This window comes from Crocodylus porosus, unplaced genomic scaffold (assembly GCF_001723895.1).
Source record: "Crocodylus porosus isolate Cpor-Errol unplaced genomic scaffold, CroPor_comp1, whole genome shotgun sequence".
NCBI classification, from domain to species: domain Eukaryota; kingdom Metazoa; phylum Chordata; order Crocodylia; family Crocodylidae; genus Crocodylus; species Crocodylus porosus.
The window spans coordinates 265,684,781-265,710,350 of record NW_017728886.1 but is presented as its reverse complement, the minus strand read 5'-3'; the positions used below and the strand labels follow the sequence as shown (position 1 = coordinate 265,710,350).

The 25,570-nt window shown below is 55.3% G+C and overlaps 1 protein-coding gene and 1 long non-coding RNA gene across 11 annotated transcripts in view; one reads left to right on the top strand and one right to left on the bottom strand.

Moving 5' to 3' along the window:
* The window catches only part of PTP4A3 (protein tyrosine phosphatase type IVA, member 3), a 69,212-nt gene extending 57,130 nt beyond the window's left edge, over nt 1-12,082 (top strand). For 9 of the 10 annotated variants that reach the window (XM_019553319.1, XM_019553360.1, XM_019553384.1 and 6 more), the window contains 3 exons: nt 6,906-7,036; nt 8,653-8,727; nt 10,528-11,556. In XM_019553319.1, coding sequence (XP_019408864.1) covers nt 6,906-7,036; nt 8,653-8,727; nt 10,528-10,645 — 324 coding nt within the window. In that variant the 3' untranslated portion in view covers nt 10,646-11,556. Of the gene's footprint in view, nt 1-6,905; nt 7,037-8,652; nt 8,728-10,527; nt 11,557-12,071 lie in introns of those variants that run through there. The other variant, XR_002104351.1, reaches the window with a different exon arrangement.
* A 3,058-nt stretch (nt 12,083-15,140) lies between these two features.
* LOC109322327 lies at nt 15,141-24,976 on the bottom strand. The gene is made up of 3 exons (XR_002104356.1): nt 24,965-24,976; nt 24,481-24,486; nt 15,141-15,713 (listed from the first exon to the last, which is right to left on the bottom strand). It is a non-coding gene; the product is annotated as an uncharacterized LOC109322327 (long non-coding RNA).
* Between the last annotated feature and the right edge of the window lie 594 nt (nt 24,977-25,570).

Genomic DNA, 25,570 nt, shown 5'->3' with positions numbered 1-25,570 from the left:
GCACGGCCCAGCTGCAGGAACGTCCCCGGAGAGAGAGCAGCTGCGTGTTCAGCTGCAGAATTCAAGTCCCGGGGCCACTGGATATCTACGGCGGCCGGTCTGAGCACTGGGGTTTGACCTGCCAGCTCAGCTGTCCTCTGACTGCACCTTCAAGCCCGCTTGATACACATCCGTCCAGGAAACTGGACCTTAAAGTTTCAAAAAGGGCCTTTTCATTCAGGATGCAAGCACTGACCATAATACGGTGCGTTTAGGACACCATGCTGCGTCTGTTAGTTATCCCCATGTCTGCGACAATAAAAGGAGGGAAGAACTAAAAGCTCTTGGCAGGGTTGATGCCGCTTCAGAGGAGGCATCCCTGATCCCAACCAGAGAGTGAACCCAGCACCCCAGAGATGTAGCCAGTCACTTCTGTGCCTTGGGGACGGGAAGGGGGCTGTGCCGAGCATGAGAGAGGAGAGCTGGGCAGAGCCACTGGCCCCCACCCTCCTAGTGAGGAAGTGCTTCCTAGCATCTAACCTACACGTCCCCTGCTGCAACCGAGACCATTCATTGCTCCTTGTCCTGTCGTCTGCCCCCACTGAGACCAGCCCAGCTCCATCCTCTTTGCAGCCCCCCTGCAGGGAACTGAAGGCTGTTATTAAATCCCCCCTCGGTCTTGTCTTCTGCAGACGAAATCAGCCCAGTTCCCTCCGCCTTTCCTCACAAGTCCTGTCCCCCAGCCCCTGAACCAGCTTCCCTGCCCCCCACTGGACTCTCTCCAATTTATCCACATCCTTTCTGTAGTGGGGGTGCCAAAACTGGACACAGGACTCCAGATACGACACCCTGGTTGCGAACCACTCCTTAGTCTGGGCTTGGCCCCTGCTTACCGAATTGATGACAGGCCTGGCAAATCCAGGCTCTGCTGAAGCTCCTCAATTAGCTGCTCCCAGCGTCTTACAAAAATCCCTTCGGTTCATGCCCACAGGCTTGGCGCGGTGCGGGGGGATCACAGAGCTGAGCAAAGGGGGCTGTCACGCGGCGTGCCCAGGAGCCGCGAATCCTCCGAGTATTAGAGGTCCCGTTCCCGAACGAATGACGGGAGCCGCTCCTGCTGCCCTCGAGCGTGAGCTCATCCTTGGGGGATACCAATTATCCCTGCTCCTGCTGGCTCAGCAGTTGGATGGTGCCACTCACGGGCACTTGAGACTGTCAGCAAAAAAATGAAAAAAGGACATGGATCTTCTAAAAGCTGGGGCTGTTTCTCTAATCATGGATAATGGAAGATGAGGTCAGGCATGATAGCAGCGCTCTGGTATTCCTGCGGCCCGTGCCAGGTAATCTGTTGCACAGCTGCCTGCCAAAATGGAGAGTGCTAGCGTGGCGTTGCACACGTGCATCAGGACCGGGGAGACTGCTGGGGTCTCTCCACGCCGTGACACTAACTCGGGGGGATCGTGGCTGACTTGTTTCCTAGCCTGTCGAAAGGGCAAGAACCGCCCTCCGTCCCTCGTACCAAGGAAGCGTTTTGAGATCCTTGTGGGGCCGTTGCTGTGCACCAGCAAGACTGCGTGACTGAAGCTACGTGTTACCCCGGCAGGCGTGGTGACCCCAGACCTCCTTGTCAGCTTGCTTCAAATACCCTGGTGATCGCTGCCTTGCTGATTTGCCTTAACAGGCAGCATAAAATGATCCTGGTTGTGCTTGGTGCTGTACCAACACTGTCCTCCACAATCCAGCCTCGGTGAGGTGAGCAGCAATGAGGAATTACGAAAAGCAGGGGCTGTGACCTGTAAATGTGCCTTGGGCTCTTTCCTGACAGTGCCCAGGCCAGAGGCTTCTGAGTTGCCCAAGTCTCTCCGCAGCGTCCTTCTGGCGAGAGCGTATGGAGAGGCTCAAGTCCGCCTGCACACGGCCCCGCTAGCATCCAGGCTTGCTGGAAGTCCTGTTTCGAGTGCACGCGCACCCCGCTTCTCTTCTGAGCCCTTTCAGTCTCCACCACGGTGCAGCAGTATGCAAGTGCTAAAGCCACTGGGCCAGGCTGTGTCCTGATGCTCTTCACTACCAAAAGGCTGCCCTGGTAGTAGCCATTCATGTGGAAATGGAGCCTCCCCCCAGTTCAGGTCGACAGAGTCCAGGTGGCTTTTGCGGTCCCCGTTCATTGACAAAAGCAGCGCCGTGGCCATAAGCACTAATGCGTGTGATGGAGAGCGGCTTGTCTGCAGCACATCCTCATCTCGGAGAGTTTTAATGCGCCCCAGCAGACCGGGTCTCTGCCCCGCACACTGTAAAGCCGCAAGCTAAGGGTTTTGCCAGCTTTCGCTGTTCGGCAGCCGCTTCGCTTCTGCAGGACGTGCACAGGAGGAGCCCAAGGCTTTTGATTGTTTTCTTCAGCAGCAATGCATGCAAAGGGATTCAGGGCAAGCTGTGAGCTCTCTTAACGTATGCAGCAGTCTTTTAATTGCACCACCCTGTCTCGCAGCCCCGGATCCCAGCCAGAGACCTGCAGAGGTGTCGGGATGAGGAGGTGGCTGAGCCTGGAGGGCAGGCGGCTGTGCGGGGTGGTGAGGGGGCAGGATCGCAGAGGCTCAGGTGCTAGGTTGGTCTAATTGCACGTGCCGATCTTGCTTCCACGTGATCGGAGACCTGGACGGACTTCCTGCAGGAGATCAGGCCTTTCAGCCCAGTTTTCCTTGCCCCTAAAGTCTGTGCGTTGAGTCTGCATTTACCATCTCCAGTCCTGGATCGCTTCAGGCTAACCCGCTTGGCATGCCAGGCCCCTGAGTTGAAGGAAGTGGTGTCTGCCCAGCGATGCCCTGCCGGATGTGGGGTGACTCGGGCAGGGAGGATTTCCTCCTGATGCGGCTGCTGATTTTCATAGCAGTGCTCGGGGTCAGCAATATTGAATCACCTGGTTGAAATAATCCGTGCGCCTCAACAGCTTTTTGCATAATCCCGTCCCAGTGATGACTTCAGCAGGGCAGCTTAACTACTCGGTCGTTAAGCGTGGATTAGTGACCGCATGCATTCCTTCTGCATGGTGCAGCGTGCCGGCCTTCGCGGCATTATATCGCACAAGTAATGCTGTTTGTATGACAGCAGCATGTAAAGGTCCCAAGCGAGGTCGTGGCACCGTTAGACATGGTCTCATCCCCAAAACACCATGAGCCTAAATAGAGAAGGCAGACGTTTGATGGGCAAATAAATGAAATGTGGTCGTGCCATATATCCGAGCTGGGAATAGAGTGCGAGTCTGCCAGCCCGTTTCTCTGTCCTCTGCGACCTGCTTTCTCTAGGTTTCTCCAGCTCCCATGAAAGTAGACAACTTCTGTGGTCCTGTTATGCTGTGCAAGCTCTTTGACATGTGTCCTCACTTATTTAGGTCAGCACCTCCTTCCTCTGCTGAGAGCTGGAGGCTTTTTCACGCTGGAGCATGCTAGTGCAAGAGACCTCGGTGCTTAGTGCTGCTTGGGACTTGGAGGAAATTAAGCCCCTTCTTGAAAACAGAGCCACTAACTCTTCCCTTTCTTCTCTGCCCCGCACAAAGTCCTGTTCGAGGAAAAATTCAGTGGGAACTTGAGAGAAGGGGATGTCCGACTGGCAGAAAGGAGGAGGAGGGCGGCAGCTCGGGTGGGAGGGAAGGAGGAAATAAGCGTTTGAAAGAAGAGAACGAAAAAGGGAAGATGCAGCGTTGAGCTGCGTACGGGTTGTGGAGGGGCTCGGCCTGAGAGGCTTTGCGAGAGGGCAGAGGGAACGGGGGAGAAACGCTCGCGGGACTCGGGAACGCGCCGCCGGGAGAGCACGCGGCCCGGTGATGTGGCAGGGTAGCGGCGCGACCGCAGCCAGGCGCGCCCCCAGCCCTGCACGTGCTTGTCAGCGAAGCGTGGGAGCAGCCCGGGGCAGTTCAAAGCCCCGCGCCGCGAAGTTGCCAGGCTTTCGTGAGCAGCGCCGACTGCAGAACAGATTCTCGCCAGAGCTCGTCCAGCAAGAGGCTCTTTCCAAGCCTGAGCACTTGGTGGGGAAGTCTTTATTCGGATGGACGGCATGGGCCGGGAGCCATTTGGATAGCCGGGCATCCTGCCGTTCGGCTTCCTCCTCCCCTGCCGGGCAGCGCTTTGAAGACGGGGTCTCCTGTAAGGAAGTCTGCTCACAAGTACACGAAAGCCATGGGTCTGCAACCGCAGTGCTGGGATCTTGAAAGGCTGCATTTGCTCCCGCCGGATTTGGTGCAGGGCCCTCGGGGCACTTCCACGCGGTCGTGCCACAGGCACCCCCGTACCGAACGCGCTCTGGTTGTGCACAGCTGGTTTGCAAGCTCTGTCCAGGCTTCAAGGGCTGGCGCGATGGCAGAATTGCACCAGGCTGAACGAGGCTTGGTTTGCAAAGGCTTATTTCAGTGTGAATCAGATTGCAGCTGGACCAAAATGTCAGCGCTGGCATAACGCCGATTTGGGCACAGACAAACCCCGAATCAAATTTAGGCCCTTTCCAGCTTCCCTGGCAATGCAACCAACTTTGCCCAAGTCGTGTTGGACTAGCCCCGGCATCATCCCCAGCTGGTGCCCTGCCTGATTTCAGGAGGATTGCCGGCATCTGGGTGACTGCTCCCTAACGAGGCACTGGCTGACGATGCCCAGGGAGCGGATGTTCAGCTCGACAGGAGTCGGCAGTGATTTAGTGTTAGTTTTTGATCGTCTAGGCAGCGGTCGTGATGCAGGACGTGCACAGCCCATCTAAGCAAGAGGGGCCAAGGTTGTCCAAAGTGGCTCCCTGTTGTGGACTCAACCCTTTAAAAAGGCCTGATCTCGGGAGGGTCAAATGAAACGGGGTCCCAAGCTGTTGACACCCTTCCTGCCTCCCCCTAGGTAACTAGTTTCCTGGTGGTCTCGGCTACCGTCACTTCTCCAACTGGGCGCCCATCTTAAACGCGGCAGGGTGGCCTGCTTATCAAAGAGCAGGTTTTGAGTGCTGCAAAACCCCTTTAAGGGTGCTGCCAGGTGTGACCCCAGCTCTCCTCCCCCTCATGCTCATCCCAGCAGCCCCCGCCAAGCTCCCAGCAGTGCTGTGGGTAGGTGGACCAAGTCTTGCTGAAGGATCTTGATTTAAAGGCCCCAAGAAATGGGGAGTCCATCCTGTCCCTACGGGAGGGGTTTTGAGGGCTCTGCTACCCTCATGGTTAGCAATCGCTGCCTTTTATTTCTAGAGCAAGTCCCCCAGGTCACACTTCAGAAAAGACCCGGCATATTTTTGGGTCTCCGCCTGAGGCACTTCCAGGGCACTGAGCTGGGCACTTGGACCCCATCTCTGTTTGCCCCACGCCTGACGTGACCGACCCACGCCCAGGGGATGCTCCGAGGGTCTGCTCGAGGTGGGTGCAACGCCGAGGACGTGGGTGGCACCTGTGTCTTTGTATAGCAGGCTTTAATTCGAGCCTGGACTTGGGCTGCTTTTAACCTAGGCAAATTCTCAAGCCCTGCATATCTCTCCTCCTGAGTCCTGCAAAGTGGATGCAAAGCGGATCCGAGCTCCTTTTGTTTTGGCCGAGAACAGGCGGCGCGGGGGGAGGGCAGGGGCGGGACAGGAGAGCACTTGTTTCAAGTTAAACACGGGAATATTGTGGTTTCGGTATCTGCGGTTAAGAGCCTCCTAGCTTTCCTGCCCTTTTTACCTTGCAGGCCTCCTCCCTCCTGCCTCTCTGAAGGGGGCCCGCCGCCGGCTGCCTCCTCGGGCTCCTGGGCACGGGCCAGTCTGCAGCTCCCCTTTCGGTGGTCGGCTGGGGTGTGCCTGCTCGGAAGTTGTAACTCCTTGGCTGGGGAAGGCAGCCTGCGACGCTCGGCATCCCCCGCCGCCCCCTCCCCGCGGGTGGGTCTGGCAGCCTTGCAGCACCGAGTTACGGTTCCCACCCACGCTCGGTTCGACCATCTGAGCTGCAGCCTCTGCCAGGCTCCGCATGTGGTTTGAGTTTGTGGAGGCAGGAGATGAGCCGCTCTGTCTAGCTGAAGCAACAGGGCTCTTGAGCCACGGCCACGTATCCTAGAAATGAACCTTGGAGGCTCGCATCGGCTATTGTCTCAGCTCTCGGCCTCGAAGCTGCCCTCGTGTGTGTGCCGGGACGGGGGGGACCCCCTCCTTCCCTCCCTCCCTGCGGCCAAGCTGGCGTAGAAAGGCAAGGGCTCCCCTCGCTGCCCTGTGAGCTGAACACGGGCTGACTTCAAACGTGCTCGTCGTTCTGCACGTGCCCAGGTTGAAGCCTCGTCGCTCCATCCCTTTGAAGTGGCCCCGTCACCTGTGGGGCAGGAGCTGGACCGTCCAGCGAATGGTTGAGCAGACTGTGTCCGTCACGGGGAGTCAAATACGGTGGACGCCCCGGTCTGCACAGAGCAGTCACTTCCCCATGAGCTTGTAATGAAGCAGGGTGGTTGTCCCAAATGCGTGCCTTGGTACAAAGTGGGCCCAGCCTGTGCTGGCAAAACCCCCGGGGTGGGCCCAGGCACTGGTGGCACAGGAGGGCTCTTGTCAAGTTAGGGAAGTGATATAACTCTCGTCACCCTCGCCATGCTCCGTGATAGAGGGCGAAGCAGCCACGTTAGGGGTCACTTACTGGAGGTGTGTGCGGGCAGTTGCATGTGTTTCCTATGGTCTCACCCTCCTCGACCTCATCACGTATTGCAAATGCATCGCCCAGCATGTGGGCCCGCAAAGCGCCCGCGTGGGGCGTGAGCAAAGGAGGTCAGACAGGCCGCAGAGTCTCCCTCTGCTGTGCAGGTGCTCCGACCCCTCTGATCCCACGGGATTTTGTTGCCCTCCCAGGGAAGCAGAGTGTGACCGTTCTCCGGGCTGGGGGTCTGCAGAGCCAGGCTGCCTCCGTGGGGCTGGGGGCACAGTGCCGCAGAGCCATAACCCCCACCTTGTGCTTCCTCTAGGACTGGCCCTTTGATGACGGCGCCCCTCCCCCCAGCAAGATCGTGGATGACTGGCTCAACCTGCTGAAGACCAAGTTTTGCGAGGACCCCGGCTGCTGCGTGGCAGTTCACTGCGTGGCTGGCCTGGGCCGGTAAGTAGCAGGGTCAGGAGGGGTTAAAAGCCGCCCCTGGGGCAAACCTTCCCCAACAAAGGGAGCAAGATGCAAGGTGGGGGAGCACTATCTGCAGCTGTTAGGAGTGAGCGTGCCATGGAGGACGAGGTGAAGGCAAAGCACATTTCCCATCTCTTCCAAGGCCTGTCTTTCCATGTGCATTTGTGCATGGGCTAGCTGCTGCCTCTGGGCACAGGGGAGGATGACAAAGGGCCTCCAGCCCTTTGAGGAAACTCGTGAAAGTCCTGGTGTTGCAAAATACTTGATACCTACAGGTATCTCCGCTCCATAATGTGGCAGGAGGAAGACCAAATGGTGTCACACGCACCCCGAGCCCTGATCTCCCTCCTTCCCCAGACCAGATCAGTCCCTCATTAGCTTCTTTCTGTCTTTTCGGGTGCAAGGTTGAGCACGGCACAGAGCACAGCCCTGTTGTGCATCTGCTTGAGCCCAGCTGATGGGAGACACGTAACCCTTGGTCCATAAGTATACATTGCAGTGATGTGTCTGGAAAGTCCATCGGTGCTAAACAGCCCAGATGGCCTCTTAGTCTCGTCACTTAGAAGAACGCTCCAGGCTGCCATCTCCAAACCTGGGGATCTAGATGCAAGAGTCAGGCTAGCTTTCAGGGGCACTGAGACTCCAGATAGCTTTGAAAATTGCAGCCGGTGCCTAAAGATTGAGGGTGTGGTGGGCATCCTTGTTGCCACAGCTGCTTGTTGAAGCACCGGGAGTGCAAGGCACTGTCTGAAATGACATGCATGGCCTGAACTAGGTAGGGGTGAGATGATGGTGGGCCGACCCCTGTGGATATGCAGATACCTATCCTTGGCACCCTTACTGTGATGTGCAAGGAGGTGATCTTTGTGCTAGCAGCCAGCTGCTTGTGTTTCCCTTCACAAGCTGTTGCACAGTCGGTCTGCAGCAGCCTCTGAAATGAGCTTGACGGTCCTTGTGGAAGCCCGCGTCATTCTTGTGACAGATAATTGCAAGGACTTAAGGTTGCGTTCCAGTCTGTTTTGGAGCCACAGTTTGCAAACTCTTCCCCCATTAAAGTGGGAAGGTGCCTTTTGGATGCTTGGCTTCTAACCCTCCTCACTTTGTTTCGTACTGAACCTACCAGTAATTCATCTTATCTAATTACTGATCGTTTGTCAAAGCTTTTCCTGTAGGAGGGCGGCCAACTGCTGCAGGGTTTGTCCTCCTTATTTTGACCCACGATCAATAGTGCATCATTTCTGTACGCTCGGTGCCTCCACCTGGATGTTAACCCGTGATTAGAAGGCCTAAAAACCGGCATTTATATGGTGCCTCGTGCCAATCAATGCTCGTTATATTTGTGCTGCTGCAGTTCCCTTCCATGATCTACCGTAATGCTTAGATGTGAGAGCATTGCTTTTTTTTTTTTGCATGAGCTATGTACGCTGCGTAACTGTGGGTCGTCATCCCTGTGGGAGGGTTTGGAGCGGAGGGGACTTAGTACGATTTAAATTTGGAGAGAGTATGTGACTATTCATGCCTCACTTCTGGTATTCCCGTACTTAAAGCAGCAAACGAGCCCTTGCGAGAAAATCATCTCTCTCCATTATTTCCAGGGCCCCAGTTCTCGTGGCGCTGGCTCTGATTGAGAGCGGGATGAAGTATGAAGATGCCATTCAGTTCATTAGACAGTAAGTGCCCCATCATGCATCTGCCTGCCATGTGCCCCACAGCAGTTCCACTGCGTACAGTAGCCGGGCTATCTTGGCCGTCCCCCAGAGGCGGCTGTCCTGAGGGGTCAGTCGGGGTGCTCATGATGGGGTCATGCAAGGGAACCAGGAGATGGCACATTTCAGAGTCAAGTATGTGGATTTATCTGCTCGGAGCTATTTGCATGGAAGCTGTTTAAAAGAACAGCATCCAGATGCTGAAGCAAAAGGAGATCAGGGTGCGGGGAGGGAGTCTCCTGCCTCCTGGCTGCGTAGGAAGAGGTGGGGGAAAGCCTGTCCTCCTCCTCCTCCTCCAAAGCTCTGACATGAAGCTTGGCTCTAATTTAGAGAGCAAACCAGGCACTATCCCCGTCCTCCCGCCGCTTTCTCCTTTGCTTCCCTCTCCGCCCCAGCCAGCTGGACTGTGCATGTCTTGGGCCTCGCTCTAGACCTGGTGTCTGGATTGATCTGTGCTCTCCCTTCAGAGCTGATGAGACCCAGCCCAGCCCAGCTCAGCTGTTACGCTGCTCGGCCTCGGGGTGACCATTTCCCAGCTACGTTGGTGGCTGAGAGCCGGAGGGATCGGGGAATAATTAGTCTGCTCAACTCCCGGTGACCTACAAATGCAGAATTCCTGCTGGAAGCCCGAGCGGTTGGTTAATAGAGCAAGACTCCCACAGGCAAAGGGCCGGGCTGCCTCGGTATCGACAGCTTTTTGTTAGGCAAATCAAAGGCTCCGACACGAACTGGGTCAGGCGAGTTAGGGAGGAGTTGGAGGAGGGAAGGAGACGAGCAGAGAGGCCTGATGCTAGGCCAGCAGGCTGCTGACTTGTAAGGATGGGCAGGACGCAGGTCCCCTGCTGCACGTGTATCTGAGATGCTCGTGTCGCAGCCTCCGGAGTCGACCTGAGGTTTGTTTCCCCAGAGCGGGGGTCCAGGGCTCTGACTCGGCACTGGGATGGGGATGGGGAAGGGGGAGGAGAGGGAGGGAAGAATGAAGCCCTCCAGGGGACGGGCTCTGCAGAGCTGGGGTGTTCTCTGCGCCGGTGAAACCTCTGCGGAGGGGAGCAGTTGACTGTCCTTCTGGGAGGATTAAGGCCATCTGGCTGCATCTCTCATCCTGGGTTAGGGCAGACATCCTTCCCCGCTGCTGACCCTTGCCTTTAGCTGCAGGCTCTGCACTCTTCCGCTGTCTCACTCGAACGGCCGCGGTCGTGCTCCGCTCTGGCCCGGCAGCTCCAGCGAGCGCTGCTCCAGCGTGGCTTCTTCCGCGCCTTCCCCCTGCGCCGACCGCCAGCGGCCCGTGCAGCAGGAGCGAGTTCAGCCCTTCCTCGGCCGCTGGCAGGTCCCCAGCTCCTGCTGCCAGCTGAGGGATGCTGCTCGCGCTCGCTTCCTTTTCATACTGCTCTTTCCCACGTGCAGCAAGACATCTGTAATTCCCGTGGATACAAGGGTAGGGAGAGACGAGCCCTTTCAGGGGATCCGGTCCTTCCCCTGGTCTTCTGTAGACCAGAATCCTCCTGGCATCGCTGTCCCCATGAGATCGGTTAGCCTGCATGCCCCTCAACCACGCTTTTCCTTCAAGAGGGAAGGAATATGTTACGGACATAGACGTGTCCTCCTCTAATTCTTGAGGGTGGGCAAGTAGGTCGCCTGTCTCCACCAGCTCACTGCTTGACCCATCCCCAGGGGCCCGGTCAGTCTTTCTGGGCCCAGCTTGTGCTCCGGGGAAGAGGCCGGCGCCTGGCGACGAGCACTCACGTCTGTGCCTTTGTGTTTCAGGAAGCGCCGGGGAGCCATCAACAGCAAGCAGCTCACCTACCTGGAAAAGTACCGGCCAAAGCAGAGACTCCGATTCAAGGACCCTCACAACCACAAGAACAAATGCTGCATCATGTAACCTCGACGACCTCTTGCCAAAACAACCACGTGCAGACACACAACCCAACACACGCGCACAGGGCCAGGCAGCACCCGCGTTCCCATGTAAAGGGGCACGCTCTCTCTCAAATGCCACCTCACCCTTGGCAAGCTGCAGCCAAGGAGGGAGGCCGGGTGTGCATTTGACCCTGGGCTTTCATGGACAGTTTAGCGTGGCCCACTTCCCCATCCTCTCCCTCCTTCTGTTCCACCCTCCATCTCCCCACACACAGAGTCAGGGCCTAAGTCCATTGGGCTGCTTGGCTGGAAAGCAACCCTTTTAAACCCCTGCAATAAGAGCCTGGTCCTTGCCATGACACCCTGGGCCTGGACGGGGAGGGGAGGAGCGGAGCTGCAGCTGGGAACGCAACAGCCACAAACCAGCCCATTGAGGCTGGAGCCACCCAGCTGAGCCCTTGCATGGGATCTGCTGGGTTGTGCCCTGACATCCTGTTTGCATGCCAGCCACAGCTGCCCATCCTCCCTTCCCACTCCAAACACACGCACGTGTGCACACGCCCACCCTTTCCCGTGCCGTGGGATCACCTCACACCGAGACTGCGCGTGGCTGCCATCTGTCCTGGGCGGGCTCCCTCGGAGCGGGGCGCCGGTCGGCGGCTTTGGGCTGGGGGGCGAGGACAAGCAGCGTATGTACAGACCGCCTCCCCATGAATCGCGTCGGTAAACTGACCCTGCCCTTAACTCGGCAGAGCTGAGCTCTCTGGCCAGAGAGTCCGTGCTAAGGGGACCTCTTCTCCCTCGCCTTTCTTTAGCGGGGAGCACGCAGCCCCCCGGAAGCTCTTTTCCTCCAACTTTAAAATGTGTCTGTCTTGGGGAGGCAGTGTGGGCACAGGGACTGCCAGGGATTGTGGCCCTAAAGGGTCTCCTTGCCGGCAGGAGAGGGAGGTCGTCTGGGTGCTCACAAATGCAGACCAGACGGGGCCAGCTGGACGGGAGAAGGGACAGCCAGGCCGTTTGAGGGGGAAGGGGAAGGCACAAGAGGTAAAGTGCCAGAATGTGAAGTTCTGGCCTCGATTTCTGGACTCTCGTGGGCGGGTGGGTGGGTTTCAGCAAGCGTCTGCTCAGCCTTGAAGGCCACTGCTGGGCTGAAAGACCAGCAGAAAGGCTCAGCCCTCTAGATGCGGGGTTGGGTGCTGATCCTCTCTCCATACTCTCTTAGCCCAGCAAGTGGCCCAGCAGCTCCCTGCATGGGCTAATATGCCCCTTCCCCTGCTATTACCCCATGGCCCTGCTGGTCTTCCCCCCCCATTACCCCATGGCCCTGCAGGTCTTCCCCCCCCATTACCCCATGGCCCTGCAGGTCTTTCACAAGAGGCTAGTAGTAGCTGTTCAAGGGGCTAGTAGCCACTTTCTGGCTTCCCCAGTGGGCCGCGTAACACAGGGAGACCCTTCCCTGCTTGCATGTGTGCCGTGGGCTTAGAGAAAGAAGTGCAATACTCGAGGGGCACACCCTGCCTCGTCCCTGCCACCCAGCTCCTCGCGCCGACGGGGCCGTGATGCCAAGAGAGCTCTGGTCGCGCGCGGGCGGCCAGGCAGCTCAGAGGCCCCACTCTGGTTTTTTAACGCAACCTTGGTTTGGAGGGGGGAGAGCGGTATTGCCCTGTGCAGCCCCCTCTCTTGAGCACTGTCTGTGTGTCTGCTGGCAATTTCTAAGCTTTTTATTAAAGGCACAAGCTTTAAAAGAAAAAAAAAAAAAAAAGGAAAAAATAGTAAAGTGAAGAACCTGTTTAATTTGCTGCCAGTCTGATGACAGGGACAGCTGCTACCACAGGTGCCCTGGTGTGGCCTGAGCCACCTGATGTGAGCATTGCCACTACCACATTTGCTTTGCCCATGGATGGGTTGTGGGGGAAGTTCAAAGCACCCAGGTCTGCTAGTGGCAAGGCCAGGCCCGTGTTGGGTGGCTCTGCTAGCACGGCGGCTGGATCGGAGGATAAATGGCCAGCGCACCCCTCCGCAGCAAGTGCCACCGCGTTGGTCTCGCGGTATCGGCACGGCCAGACGTTGCATCCGCCTGTTGCTTCCTGAGCCGTCTCCGTCTCCAAGCACGTGCCCTTCATATCCCCAGCCTGCCCCAGAGCAGCAGCCGCCGTGGTAAAGACGGCACCTTTCTCTGAGCAGAGATGCTGCTTAGGTCGATGCCACGAAGCGTTCAAACACGAGCTGTTTCTGGTCACGCTTTTGAAGCTTCGTCCCCTCAGTCAGGTGCTTGGCTCTGAGCTTCCTCCAGTAGCCGCCTCTCGGGGCTCCCCGCCAGTAGCAGACCACTGACTCGTTCAGCCACCTTTCTCCTGGGTGAAATCTGTGATGGTTTTTCCAGTGAATACGGGCCATGCATCATGCAGCAGGCCGGGGAGCAGTGCCACGTCTGTGGCATCAAGCGCTCATCGTAGTATTGTAGGTGCCTCTTGTAAAACACTTTTTCCTGCTGGCAAAAGGTAGGGAGGACTTAGCGCATTAAAATGGAAGGTATTTGCTTTCCACAGGGGCTTTCATCTCTCCATGGGCTGTTTCTAAGCAGCACCGGCTTTGCGTGTGGCTGTCAGGCAGGTCCTAGGAGACTCCTGAAGGGAGAGAGAAGTACAACCGCCCCCCCTGCACATGCATGCACACACACATGCACACACATCCGAGCAGAAGGGAATCCTCCCCTTCCCCGCCTGCAGACATGCAAAGGCGGCAAATGTACAGATGCTTCAACCTGCCGGGCTGAGCCGAGCCGTTGTGACGTGAGCGGTTCCCGTTGCACAGTGCGCGGGCCAGCTTTGTTCCTGTCCTGGGGGATCCTAGGAAGGGATCTTGATCCACCTTAGTAGCACCCACCTGCCTGCTTTTTGTCTCTAATAGAAGTGTTTGTGGGCCCTGATGCTCAAGGGTGCCTCAGTTTTGGGGGTACCTGACTTGAGCTGCCTTAAATGCCCTGACATTCCCAAAGTGCTCAGCTGCCACCTCTTAAAAACTCAGGCATCTTCTTAGCTCTCCAGAATGCAGCAGCGTAAATGCCAGGCGTTCGCCAGTCGTGTGTGGCAGCCTGAGCCCGGAGGGTTTTTCCCAGCACCTCAGGGAGGCTACTCTTCTGCCTGGCACTGCGCTTGGAGACCATTGCAGCCCCACTGCCCACCCTTTCGCTCCTCGCCCGCCCAGTGCCTCTGCATACCTGCGAGTGTGTTATTCCAGACCCGTTTGGGCTCTCCCGAGGAGCACGGCATTGCTGTAATGCCAGCCCCTCTTCTTGCCTGCCTTGGGATCAGAGCAGAAATCACCTGGGAGAGTCTCTGGAAGTGAGAGCATCCAGGTTTGCCTAAACGGTATAGGATCGCGCTGGCCTGTCCTGACATAGGACTCGCCTCCTTTGGTTGGGGGCAGGCAGCCTACCATCGAAGATGCCCTTTGGGTGTCACCGCAGCGTATTTGCCTGTAGTGGGCCCTGGCTTCAGAGTCCAAGGCCTAGAAAACCCCATCCTGGTTATTCCCAAAAGGTGACGGTGGCCTTGCAGACATGTCTGGTCTGGAAGAGGACCCCACAGGCTGCATCAGAGGGCCAGAGACTTGCTGGAGCAGTAGCTGATGCAGCTTGAAGGTGGCCTGTGTTTCCATCGTATCCAACGTGCTGGCACAGGCAAGAGCTGCTAGACACATGATCGCTGTGTGGCTCCATCACTCCCGCGCTAGGTCGGGAGTACATGCGTGTTCTCCGCCAAACCCTTGTTTTCCTCTTTGTGGCTCCAATCCTCTCAAATGCACAACCAGTCCAAGATTGAGGTGGGCATCCAGCTGCCACTGCTTTGCCCCCACCTCAGTGGGGACTGCTATTATTTTCATGTGCGGAGGCATCTTGAGATGATGGTGGGGCTGCCAAACAAAACTACTATCTCCTGGAAGGAGGCTTCTCTCTCTCTCTGCCCTCCTGATCCTAGCAGAGGAGCAGGGATCTGTGTCAGTGGGGGTGAGGGGCAAGAATGGCCCCCCTTGAGGGCCTGAGGCTCCTGCCAGATGCTCCAAAAAACAAATCTTTGGTTTCCACCTTGCTTTGAAGAACCATGTTGCTAAATTCCTCTGTAGGATCCATCTAGATGAGGCAAGCAACCCCCCCTTCCACCAAAGTGCTTGGATGTCTCCCATTCCAGATGTGCTGCCATTGCTGGCCAGCAGCAGATGTTCCTAACAGCCAGTGAGGCTACTGACTTCCCCCTAAACACCGAGAAGAAAATCCGCCCTTTGTCCTTCTGTGTGAAGTCGCTTTGTGATTTCAGTGGCAGGTTTGGTGTCAAAGCGGTGGCCTCCGCACAGCAATTCTGACACGCGGCCTTGCAGCCATTGCATTGAGTTGCCAGAGAGGAAGTTTGCGCGCAGTTTCCCTCCGACCTCTCGGCTGAGCAGCCGCGGCCAGGTTTTGCGGTGACCCGTGGAGCCAAAAAAAGCAGCTTCGTTGTACCTTTTGTTGCTTTGTGGTCCAAAAGCAGGTGTCTAAAGCCATCTGTAGACACCTTGAATGAATGGTCTAGTTTTACAGAAAGCCTGCTGCTTTCTTCAGACCCAGTGGCTGGACTCATGCCCTGGCCTTGGGTATCCATGTTTGGCCATGAAGTATCCCTAAAGGAACCACAAAGGGCCTGAAATGTTGGGATTTTTTCCAGCTTGCTTTATTTTACATGAGAAATCCACAGCTTGACTTGTGTCCTCCTGGAAGCCTCTGGATGAATGGAAAGCTTGGTAGGCTGTGGGTATTATACCAACAAAAGCAGACCTGATTGACTAAAAGGCAAAGCGAGAGATTTTTCTGCTCTGTTTCAATTTAATGCTAATCCTCATTTATCTCCACAAAAACGAAAAAAGCCCCAGTAGGGGAAGAAAACTGTTAGGTAGAGACTTGGCACCCTGGGCACCTTCTCAAAGGGTCAGGAGATGCACAGACCACGGTCTGCCTCGCTGGATCTTCCCAGCAAAACCAGGGACGCCTAGCCTGACGTTTCTGAGCGCTTGAATTAAAACCAATAAGCAGGAACAATAACCACTCCATGCCTTTCCTCAGGGGAAGGGGGGGGAAAGGGCAAAAACATGGCCACCCACCTTTCTGATGGCCTCCCCCAGCCCATCACCTCTTCAGACCTTCCCCAGCATTGAGACGCCGAGCGCTGGCGTGGCTCCATGCCTTCCCATGCGCTTCAGCCGCCCGAAGGGACAGCTACACGGGCGCACACGTCTCCCCACATCAGCAGCGCCGCCGTGCACTTTGCGAAGGAAGTGAGCAGCATGTGAGCTTTGGGCGGGAGGGACATTATTAACAGAAATAAATGTGCATTTTCCTCTTGCTTCCTGTGTGCGAGCGTGTTCTGAAAGCGGCCGTGGCTCCCGTCTGCTTTCGATGCTGTCTGACGGGGAGGGGAAATTAAAAATAGCGACTAGTGAAAGGAGGCGGTGGCAGGAGCGTGGCGCACCCATGCAAATAGGCAGCTCGCGATTGGTTAGGCGTACTTCAGTAACTTTGCATTTGTAAATTAGATTGTGGGTCTTGCAATAAAGCTGACGTGGCGGTGCTTGGGCTTGAAGAGCTTTTCACGGCAGGGTTATCAGGAACCAGCTTTGGAAGACCCGGAGGGTCTCGGTCATCCCAAACGAAAGCAGTTGCTTTATCTTTTCCAAAACTGATTGCATTGAAGCAAAAGGAAGATGCTTGACTGAAGTACGGTTTAAAAGGTCTTCTACTCCGCTCGCATCCGGCGCCTGGCTTCGTAGCCAGGCATCAGCTGTTAATTTAGTTGGTGGCTGCTGTCTGGTGAAGGAAGGAAGGGATTTGCCTGGTTTCTTCACTCGCTCTGGGGCCGGGAAATACTGTGCATCACTTTTCGAGCATATAACAGGCATTCCTGGGGTCTCTTTTAAGTGCTCTGCTTTACTTTAGATAATATATTCTCCCAAAGACACCCCCCTCCCTCCCCACTGGTTCTTTCTCTGCAACAAAGAATTGCATACTTTCCTTTCGATTTTTCTGGGCAATCTTGATAGTCTGTAGATTAAACCCAGTCGACATTTCTGTTTGTTTTGTCTGAGCCATAGCTAAATTATTATGCCCAGTGCTTTTATACCAGACAGCATCACTTTGGATATGCAGCTGAGGTATAGGATCTTGACACTTTATAACCTTTTTTTAAATGAAAAAAAGTTGTCTGTCTACTTATGTCTTGTGTAAAAAAAAAAAAAAAAAAAAAAAAGAAAAGAAAAAGAAATGTACGCCTTTTAGTAATCACTTTTTTTGAGTTTATAAAATTCCCAAGGTGGTTTCACCTCCGGCAAAGCAAGAGAAAATAAAAGGCTTCACTGTTTTGTATGTCACTGTGTGTCATGAGCTCTTCTTCAGTGCCTGTCTGAGTCTTGCAGCTCGTTAAAGTTATTAAGTCCTCGTCCTTGCTATAATATGGGACAAGCTTGAGCTCCTGGGAGATCTGGACTCCATTGTGCCCTGCAAAGGCAGAGACAGCCTGTGCCCTGCCGTGTTCACAACACAGAGGCCGAGGTAGGGGAAATGGGTGCAGAGAAGGTGAAGCGAGTTGCTCATGGTTGCACAGCAGGTCGGTGGCAGAGATGGTCAGCCAGGTCTCTAGCCTCTCCATGCTATGCTCTGCTAACTGGGCCACTTGCTGTGCTGCCCGCATGGTTCCCTGTCTAAATCTCCCTCCTTGTTTCCTGTTATCAGTCTGCTGCTTGGGTGGAACCAGCCGCCCTCGGCTTCGTCTGTCGGGCAGCTGGTGAGTTGTCTGCCTGTTGGACCCATGTGTGAAAGCCCCAGGAGTAGCAGCTTCGGGGTGTCGAAGGAAGGAATGCAGACCTGCCTCGGGCACTGCAAACCTGAGGCTGTGCAGCATGAGACCCAGGTTGCAAGGCAGGTGTTACAGCCCCTGAGAGTCCGTAGGTCCCTGAGCGCCAGGAAGGAGGATGTGGTGATGCACGTTACTCCAGTTTCTCAGCAGGTAACCACAGTCACGAGGGGAGGAATGTAAAACAAGATGTCATAAAACCTTCAAACCTTTCCCAGCACGGGACCTTAAACGATCCTCATTGCATTAGGGAAAAAACCCACTTCATTTGGGATAGACACCACACTGAACAGGTGCTGTTGTATCTCGTATGAGTGATCTCTGCATTACCTTCCTGCATGAGATTGCATGGATCAGACGATCCTACAGGCCCTTTCCAGCCCTGTGAGTCTGTGGATATGAAGTCCCACTACCTTCAAAGCAGAGGACCAGAAGTTTGGGCCACTGTGACCTGAACTTCGCACCAGGCCCATCAGCGACTACGGCATCTTCCCTGGCGCCCCGTGGTATCGAGGCCTCTTGAACATCAGTGAATTTATCTTAGTGCCTCTGTCAAAACGAGCGTGTTGCATTGCTCGTTGGAGAAACATCTGGGGTTTGGCGGCGGCTGTGTGCACCTGGGAGCGCCCAGCCGTGTGTACACCGTGCCATGGGGCGATGCTGTCTAGTGCCTGAAGTCGTACCTGGTGTTGCAACTCCGTGACCCCAAATCAGAGATGAGCCTCGCTGGGCAGACCCCAAGCCCTTTGAATGCCTTGGGTAGCCCCTGTGCAGGCGGCAGCCAGACCTGGATTTGCAGAAGTGAGGTTCTTCTCAATCTCCTGCTGTGTCGAGCTGCTCGCTCCGGCCCACTCCATATTGCAAGTGCCACTCGTGTCCTAGAGCGGCCTGGCAGCTCCACCAAGTAAGTGGCCAATATGACAGCTGTGATATCAAGCAGTAGCGGAGGGCCTAGCTCCGGCATGGGGCAATCTAGTCTTACGTACGCTCCCTTTTGAAGGCCACATCTAGATTAAGAGAAGGTTGAAGTTAGCAGTCATTTTGTCGTGACTTTTTCCTTCTAGACTAGGCACAGGCTAACACCTTTTAACTCCACCTACCTGGTTGAGGCCAACTCTAGGTAGTGACGGAGGTGATTAATGGGGAGCAATGATGCTGTGAGCAGATGGGCCGGACAAAGCCACGTTAATCTGGGCACATGCCTGGCTGATTTGTACCCTAAGCCATCCAAAAGCCTCGGACAGACTGAGGCTGGTAGCACAGTACGGGGATCGAGGTGGATCCCCACCGATGTTGAACTGCAACCCAGAGTTAATGTGCAAGGGCCAAAGCAGGTCCTTTGACGGTGCTCACTTCCTTGCTGGTGCGTGGGAGCTGGCACTGCCCTCCAGCAGCCGTCTCTCGCTTGTGGGAAAAGGCAGGTCCTGAATGGAGATGCAAAACCTTCTGCCAGGGGAGCTTTTCCAACGTGCTCCGGCTCTGACCGAGCTGCAGAAAAGCCTGGGAACTTCCAAATGCCAGGCCCGTGGTGGCTCGCCAGGTCAGGGGCTGAGCGCCAGGGAGGCGAGCAAGCCAGGATGGCCAGTGCCTGCGCCAAGTTGTGCAGAATTGACACGGCCCATCAATGCGCCGATTGCCTCCTCTGATACGTCCTGGCAGAAACCTAAACCTGTTTGGCTGGAAAGGTCCCACCCAGCTCTGCTGCAGGTGAAGGGGATGGGCAGATGACACACTTGTGTTGGTGTAGTTAGCATTGCAGTAGCCTAAAACCCGGCAGCGGACAAACGATGCAGACCTCTGAACTGGAACGACTTCAGCCGGTCCAGCAGCTAACGACCACTGCAGGAAGCCAATGAGTACGACCACGGTCCATTAGACCAGCTGAGCTTTCCCTTATCCGCATCCATCCCAAAGGCGAGCGGGCTGCTACCTTCTCCCGAGCCCCGTAGCTGAACTGTCCCAGGATAGCCGCACATCTGTCCGTTCCTTATCCCAGGGCAACGTTCATCCGTTTACAAAACCAGTGCCCATCGCACTGTGCGGAGGGACTGTCCGTGCCCTAATGGAGGACGTAGCCCGCAGCATGGCGTGAGCGGAGATCTCAGGGCGCGTGCTGTAGCAAGGGGTTGTATGGGGTCGTGTTTAGACCCAGTGCCCCGTCACAGCCTCAGGTGGCTTTTGTTCTCATTTAAGATCCAATCTTTTGAATGAAATGCCTGTGCTAGGTCTCCTGCTCCTGGCTGGGGGCTGGGGGAGGCTGCCTCTTCGTCCCGGCGAGCTTGGCCGAGGGGGCAAGAGGCTGCAGTCCAGTCGACGGAAAAGTCCCCTGCGTAAAGGCGGCCAAATCCCAGCAAGCTCCCACGGTGCTGATGGGGAGGCCTGGGCGGTGCAGGTGCGGGAAGGGCGAGGGTACGGGAAGCCAGGTTTGGCCGGCTGTAGGCTCAGGGAAACTTTGAGGTGAGCCTCGAAGCACAGTGAGTCACTGGCTTGGAGGAAGGGATTGCTGCAGATAACAGCAGCTGGGAAGGAGCCGTCGGTACCTCCCCCAGACGCTCTTCAGTTAAGATCCTTATCGCCGCACAAGCCTTGCACCCGGCGTTTGCCGCACCATCTGCAGCGTGCGGTCTGTGCAGTCGCGAAGCCGGCGGGAGGCTCTTCCCCCGCCTCGAGGGAGGCTTCCCAGCAAGGCTCTGTTCTCCGTCCAAGGCGTGTGCGCCCACCTTCCCTGTACGGGTTAGAAAATGCCCGCCTGGCTTTTCCGGCACCAGCTGGCAGGGCCGACTCGCCTCTGCAGTGCTGCGCTGCTGCCTGGGGCGGCTGTCGCCTCCAAGGCCCTTCCAGGAGAGGCTGCGTGGTAGTCGAAGGGAGGCCACGGGGTGACGCTCGGTGGCTTGAGCAGTGGCCTGCCCCTGCCTGTTCTGTGGTCCACAAATGAGATGTTGGAGATGCCCTCCTCTGTCCCTGGTCCCAAGGTGAGCCTCTCTTCCCTTCGCTGGGAACCGCCTGTAGGTCTGCAGGGACTCGCCTGTGCCGGCAACGTTGTCCGATGACATTCGTGTTATTTGGAGGCTGGATGGGACTGCCCGTGTGCGCCATCAGGAATCCTCCCGTCCGGGACGTTAAGCCGTTAACCACCTCGTTGTGACAAGAAAGAGATCGGTTTTTGGCCACAAAGAGCGTGGTCGGGTTTATTGTCTACGAACACGCCTAGACGTGAGCATCCATGACCAGCCGGTCCCTGGTGCTAGCTGGGCCATTTGCAGGCCATAACCACTAAGCTCAGGATAAAGTACGAAGGGTTTCCAGCACCCCTTGCATGCACCAGTCCAAGCAACTTCATGTTTGCCACAGCCACAGCCACCGAGTACTACAGGTGACAGCACTGACACCCGGCTCCTCACCCATTAACGCACCCTGCCCTCCAGACAGGGCCACCTGCTTGCCTGGATACCCCAAGCCTTGTTCTGGTCTCCTGTGTTGGTCTTCTTGATTCACCCTCAATCTCGTGCCCCTGGAGGCACTTCTAAGACTAACAAGGTGCTTTCTGTGCAGACTGTAGATAGTGAGCCTAGATCCATATTCATTGGGGCCTGCTTTGGGTGCCCTGCTGTGTCGAGGCCACGGGTCCGTCTTGCCCAGAGCCCAGTGACAGACAGAGAAACCAAGCCCAGCAGTTTGAGCAAGTGTTGCTAGAGGGTTAGCCAGCTGAAAATGGTATTTCTTTTTAGTTACTCATGAATAGGTTTATTAAAACTACAAGAAGCAGTGAGGGGGTGTAGAGTTCTCCTGAAGCTAAAAATTGCAGATGACCTGGCCAGCAAGCTGCTAGGCGGTGGTGATTGCACCCAGCTGGAATTGGGTCTCCGTTGTGCATGCAGCTGATAAGAAATGGCCTGTCCAAGGCCACCATGCCAGGTCAGGGGCAGAGCTGGTGTTAGACCCCAAGTGTCCTGATTCCTCAGTGACTGTTCTCCAACGTACACCATGCAAAGTGCTTGTCTGCACAGTAGGAAGCCTCTGCCGTTACAGCTAGGGCATGGGAGTGCCTTCATGAGACAGAGAGGAGCTTTCCATCCACTTAGCCACCTCCTTAAGTTGCATGAGCCAAGTGCACAGAAGCTTTCTTTGGTCCCTGCATCCGCACCCATTCACAGAGCTGCAATAGCTGAGGAGCGCGGTCTCTTCCTTCCCTTGCTGACGCCGTGTCAGGAAAAGCTTGCGGTGCAGAGTAGACCTAGCGTGGTCTGCAGAGCACGTTAAGACCCGACTCGAGAAAGCCTTGGCTGGGATGATGTAGTTGGGCTGGTCCTGCTTTGAGCAGGGGGTTGGACTAGACGTGACCTCCTGAGGTCCCTTCCAGCCCAAATTTTCTATGATTCTGTGATCTCCCGGACCATATCCCAGGGCACATAAGAGTCATCAGACATGAGGAGGAGAAGGCAAATGGCCTGTTTGCCAGGTATGGGGGTGTTTCCACAGCGATCAGATGGGATTTGTGCTCTTTTGGGCTCGTCAGCGAGAAGGCGGCTGTAGCAAACTACCCCCGTGGCCCCTTCCTTTAAATGCTAAGTGACACTGAAAATTTTCTGGCTGTTCCCAGCTGATCTGTCTGTTAACTCTTCTCAACCACGGTCGTTAGCAGCGCGGAGTGGGACCGCATCCACCTGCCAACTGGCAGAGATACCCAAGCACCTTTGCAATTCAGCTGACAAAGGGTTGGCACCGGGGTTTCCCCGCAAACGGCTCTCTGCTTCCAACCCGGTTCCAGCCCGTGGGTGAGAGGTACCTGGCGTCCTCCCAGCTGGGAAGTCTCCTGCATTTCCCTCGCCCTGCCCTGGCTGCAGGCAGTGTCTTGGGTTGCAACACCTCCCCGTGGGGCGAAGGGAAATGACACAACACCTCCACGGAGGTCATGCAGCCTCCAGGCTCGTGTTCAGGTGTAGGTGGCGGCTGACTCAGAGCTTGGCAAGCTAATGGGATGGGGAGGCGGCCGATGATGAGGGGCTCGTCAGCTCCGTGGTTTGATCAGCAGGTTGCCTCCCACCTGCAAGGTGAATCCCAAAGGTGTGAATGAGCCTGGGTGGGTGCAAGGGCAGGGGGCGGGCATGAAGAGCAGCGCGTGTTGCACGGGCAGATCTCGGAAACAGAGGGGAGGGCCCTTTTTGGATGAGCAAAAGTCTCTCCAGTGCTTGGGGAGGCTGTGGGCGGCAGAGGACTAGGGTTTTCTGACACTTGGGGGGTCCTGCTTCAGACTCGCCGAAGAACCTGTTTGTCTGGGTTGTTTTGGAAATTGGGACTCTTCCAGCATGCTCCAAGTCAGGCATCAAAGCTCGCAAGATGCTTCTCAATATCACAGGAAGAAGGATGGAGCTGCCGTTGGGTTGGAGCCTCGCGGAAAGCTGGCATGTGGCTGGTACGTGGTACACGGGTTGAGGGCAGAGAGGGATTCAAGCTGTAACTAAAAGAAACCCCAGCGCCGGGGGGATCTTTGTTTGGACAGAGTAGGTCTCGGAGCTGGAGTTCGGCTTGGACACCAGGCGCGGTTGCCTGCCGGCGAATTCATGTGGGTTGCTTAAAGATCACAGGTGCTCGGTTTGCTGCTTCCCATGTGAAGACACAGCAGCTTGGGAGACACAAAGCAATAAACTGGGACCTGGGTTCAGTCCTCGTCAAGAGGAGCTCATCCATTCACCAGCTGGATCCTCCCATCGAGCCTCTCAGCCCTTGGAGATCTGGGTGGCTGGGGGAGCTCAGTCAGGATCACAACCCAGGGATGTCCGGCCGCGGGCCGCCCACCTGGAGAGTTCACTGGTGTATAAATGTCAACACAAGGGAAAGATGAGGGAATAAAAGGAAATGTGAAGGTCAGGCTATGGAGGTCCTGTGTTGACACCAGTAGCATGGGGTTAGTGAAAGCATTTCTTCCAGGAAGGCATCCCATCTTGATCTGAAGCTGCCAAGAGATGGGGAATCCACTGCTTCACTTGGCAATCCACCTACGTACCTTAAGGGTTCATGCCGTCATCCCACAGCCATGGACTCTGAGCACCTTACATGTAAAATCCATAGGAAAGATAAAGTCCTTCTTGGATTTCCTGGGACTTCTCGTACTTCTCCTTTTATGGGGGTCAAACCTGTGCTCAGGATGAAGCTTTTCAGGCTGCCAGAAATAGGCACAGGTTTGGTGACACAGTGGCATGTTTGTATTATGACCTTTCCTTATGGTGAGAAGGCTTTCAGAAAGATGAAGTGTGGTGTTTTTTGGAAGACAGAGAAGGTTGTTTCATCCCCAGATTCCTGCAATCACAAGATTGTTTCCCCCCAGATCTCATGCACTTCGTTCTGGGTTTTGCATCGTCCCGGAAGAGCGCAGTCATTGCAGTGCTTTGTGGACCGAGGTTCAGTTTTTAGACCAAACCCCGGTTGCATCATGGCTGGAACCGGGAGGAGGCCGGGGGCCTGGGGATGGAAGTGAGCACAGGCCTAACTTGTTCATGGCAGCCGGAGCTGCGAAGAAAGGGGGCAGCTGCCGTCCATCCCAGCAGGAGCCTGTGCATTGTCTTCGCCTCCAACAGCAGGCAGGAAGAGATACAGCAGCAGGAAATGCCTGGTTTGGGGCACCTCTGCTCACTAAGGCCCTTCATTTACATCTGCACGATTGCACGAGCTCTCTTTGCCCAGCCACTGGGAGCTCCTGTTCTTTCTTGTCCTATGTAATCTCTAGATGCTTTTCCATGTCACCAGTTTCAAGGCTGCAGCCCCCGACGCCCCATTCCAGGCTGCAGGTGGCATCTTGTCTTCATAGACATAGAGTTATGCATTTACTGCCACTCACATGCATGTTTCTTGAACACGTCCAGCTGCTCAAGCAATCCGGATTGCTCTACGTGCCCATCTTCTCCTCATCCTTCTGTGCCATTCTGTGCATGTCATCATCTCAGTGCTTATTTACTTTCAGATCATTGATTATCACCTCTACTCAAATCTAAGTTGACCCTGAATGTAAGATGACCCCCCCCCCACCAATAATTAGATTCTTTATATGGAAATTTATATAGATATATAATTTATACATGTGCGCGCACCCGCACACACAAACACACACATATAACATATACAACACCCTGCACAGAGGGGACCGAGCAGGGAGAAAAGGTGGAGGGATAGCTCTCTATGTGAGGGAGCAATACACCTCTCTGGAGGCTGACGGTGGCCCCAGAGACAAGCAGCTTGAAACCCTCTGAGTCAAGCTTAGTGGGCATTTACTACAGGCCACCAAACGAAGAGAAGGAGCTGGATCTGGAGCTCTCTTGAGAACTGGAAGAGGCTACACATGCAAGGGACTTGATTATCACGGGTGACTTCAATTATCAGGTTCACTGTCTGCCGCAAGGTTGACAAACAAACAAGTGTCAAAGATAAAATCTTTGATTTCAGATGCCGATGGCAAAAGGTCAGATGACAAAGGGTCAGAAGCTAACACAACAAACTCTGTGGTTGTAGTTTATCCCTCTGTATTAACAGTGTTGCATATACACACCCCTGTCTGTGCCTCATTTCAAACTTGAGTTTTCATATGAGAGAGACAAACTGACCTTGGCAGCCCAGCACAAAAGATAAAGTACCTATAGTAATGAGATTAGCTGACTTTAGTAAAGTTGTAAAATTAAATATGCTACGCGCGCCATCCTGTGACCAAACAGAACCAGTACCACCCAAGTAAAAATAACCCCAATTTTTCTGAAACTTGAGCAAACAAAGCACAAGTGCCAACTCATTAATTATTTATAATTAGTGTATAGTAATTGGTCACCTGCGGAAAGTATAACTTTGAAAGAACTTCCGCCCAAAGCAGAGAAGCAGAGAGAGAGAGCAGAGAACGGAGAACTGTGTATACACTCAAGAAGAACAGATTGTGCACAACGAATGTTATCTCTTCTGCCTGCATATTTTTTTTTTTCCTTGGCATACCCCCGTCTCGTCTTACCGGTCCGTTTATCTGTCTTCGGCGTTATCTTTCTTATCAAGAGCTCTTAGTAATCTGCAGACTGCAATGGCTTATATGAATC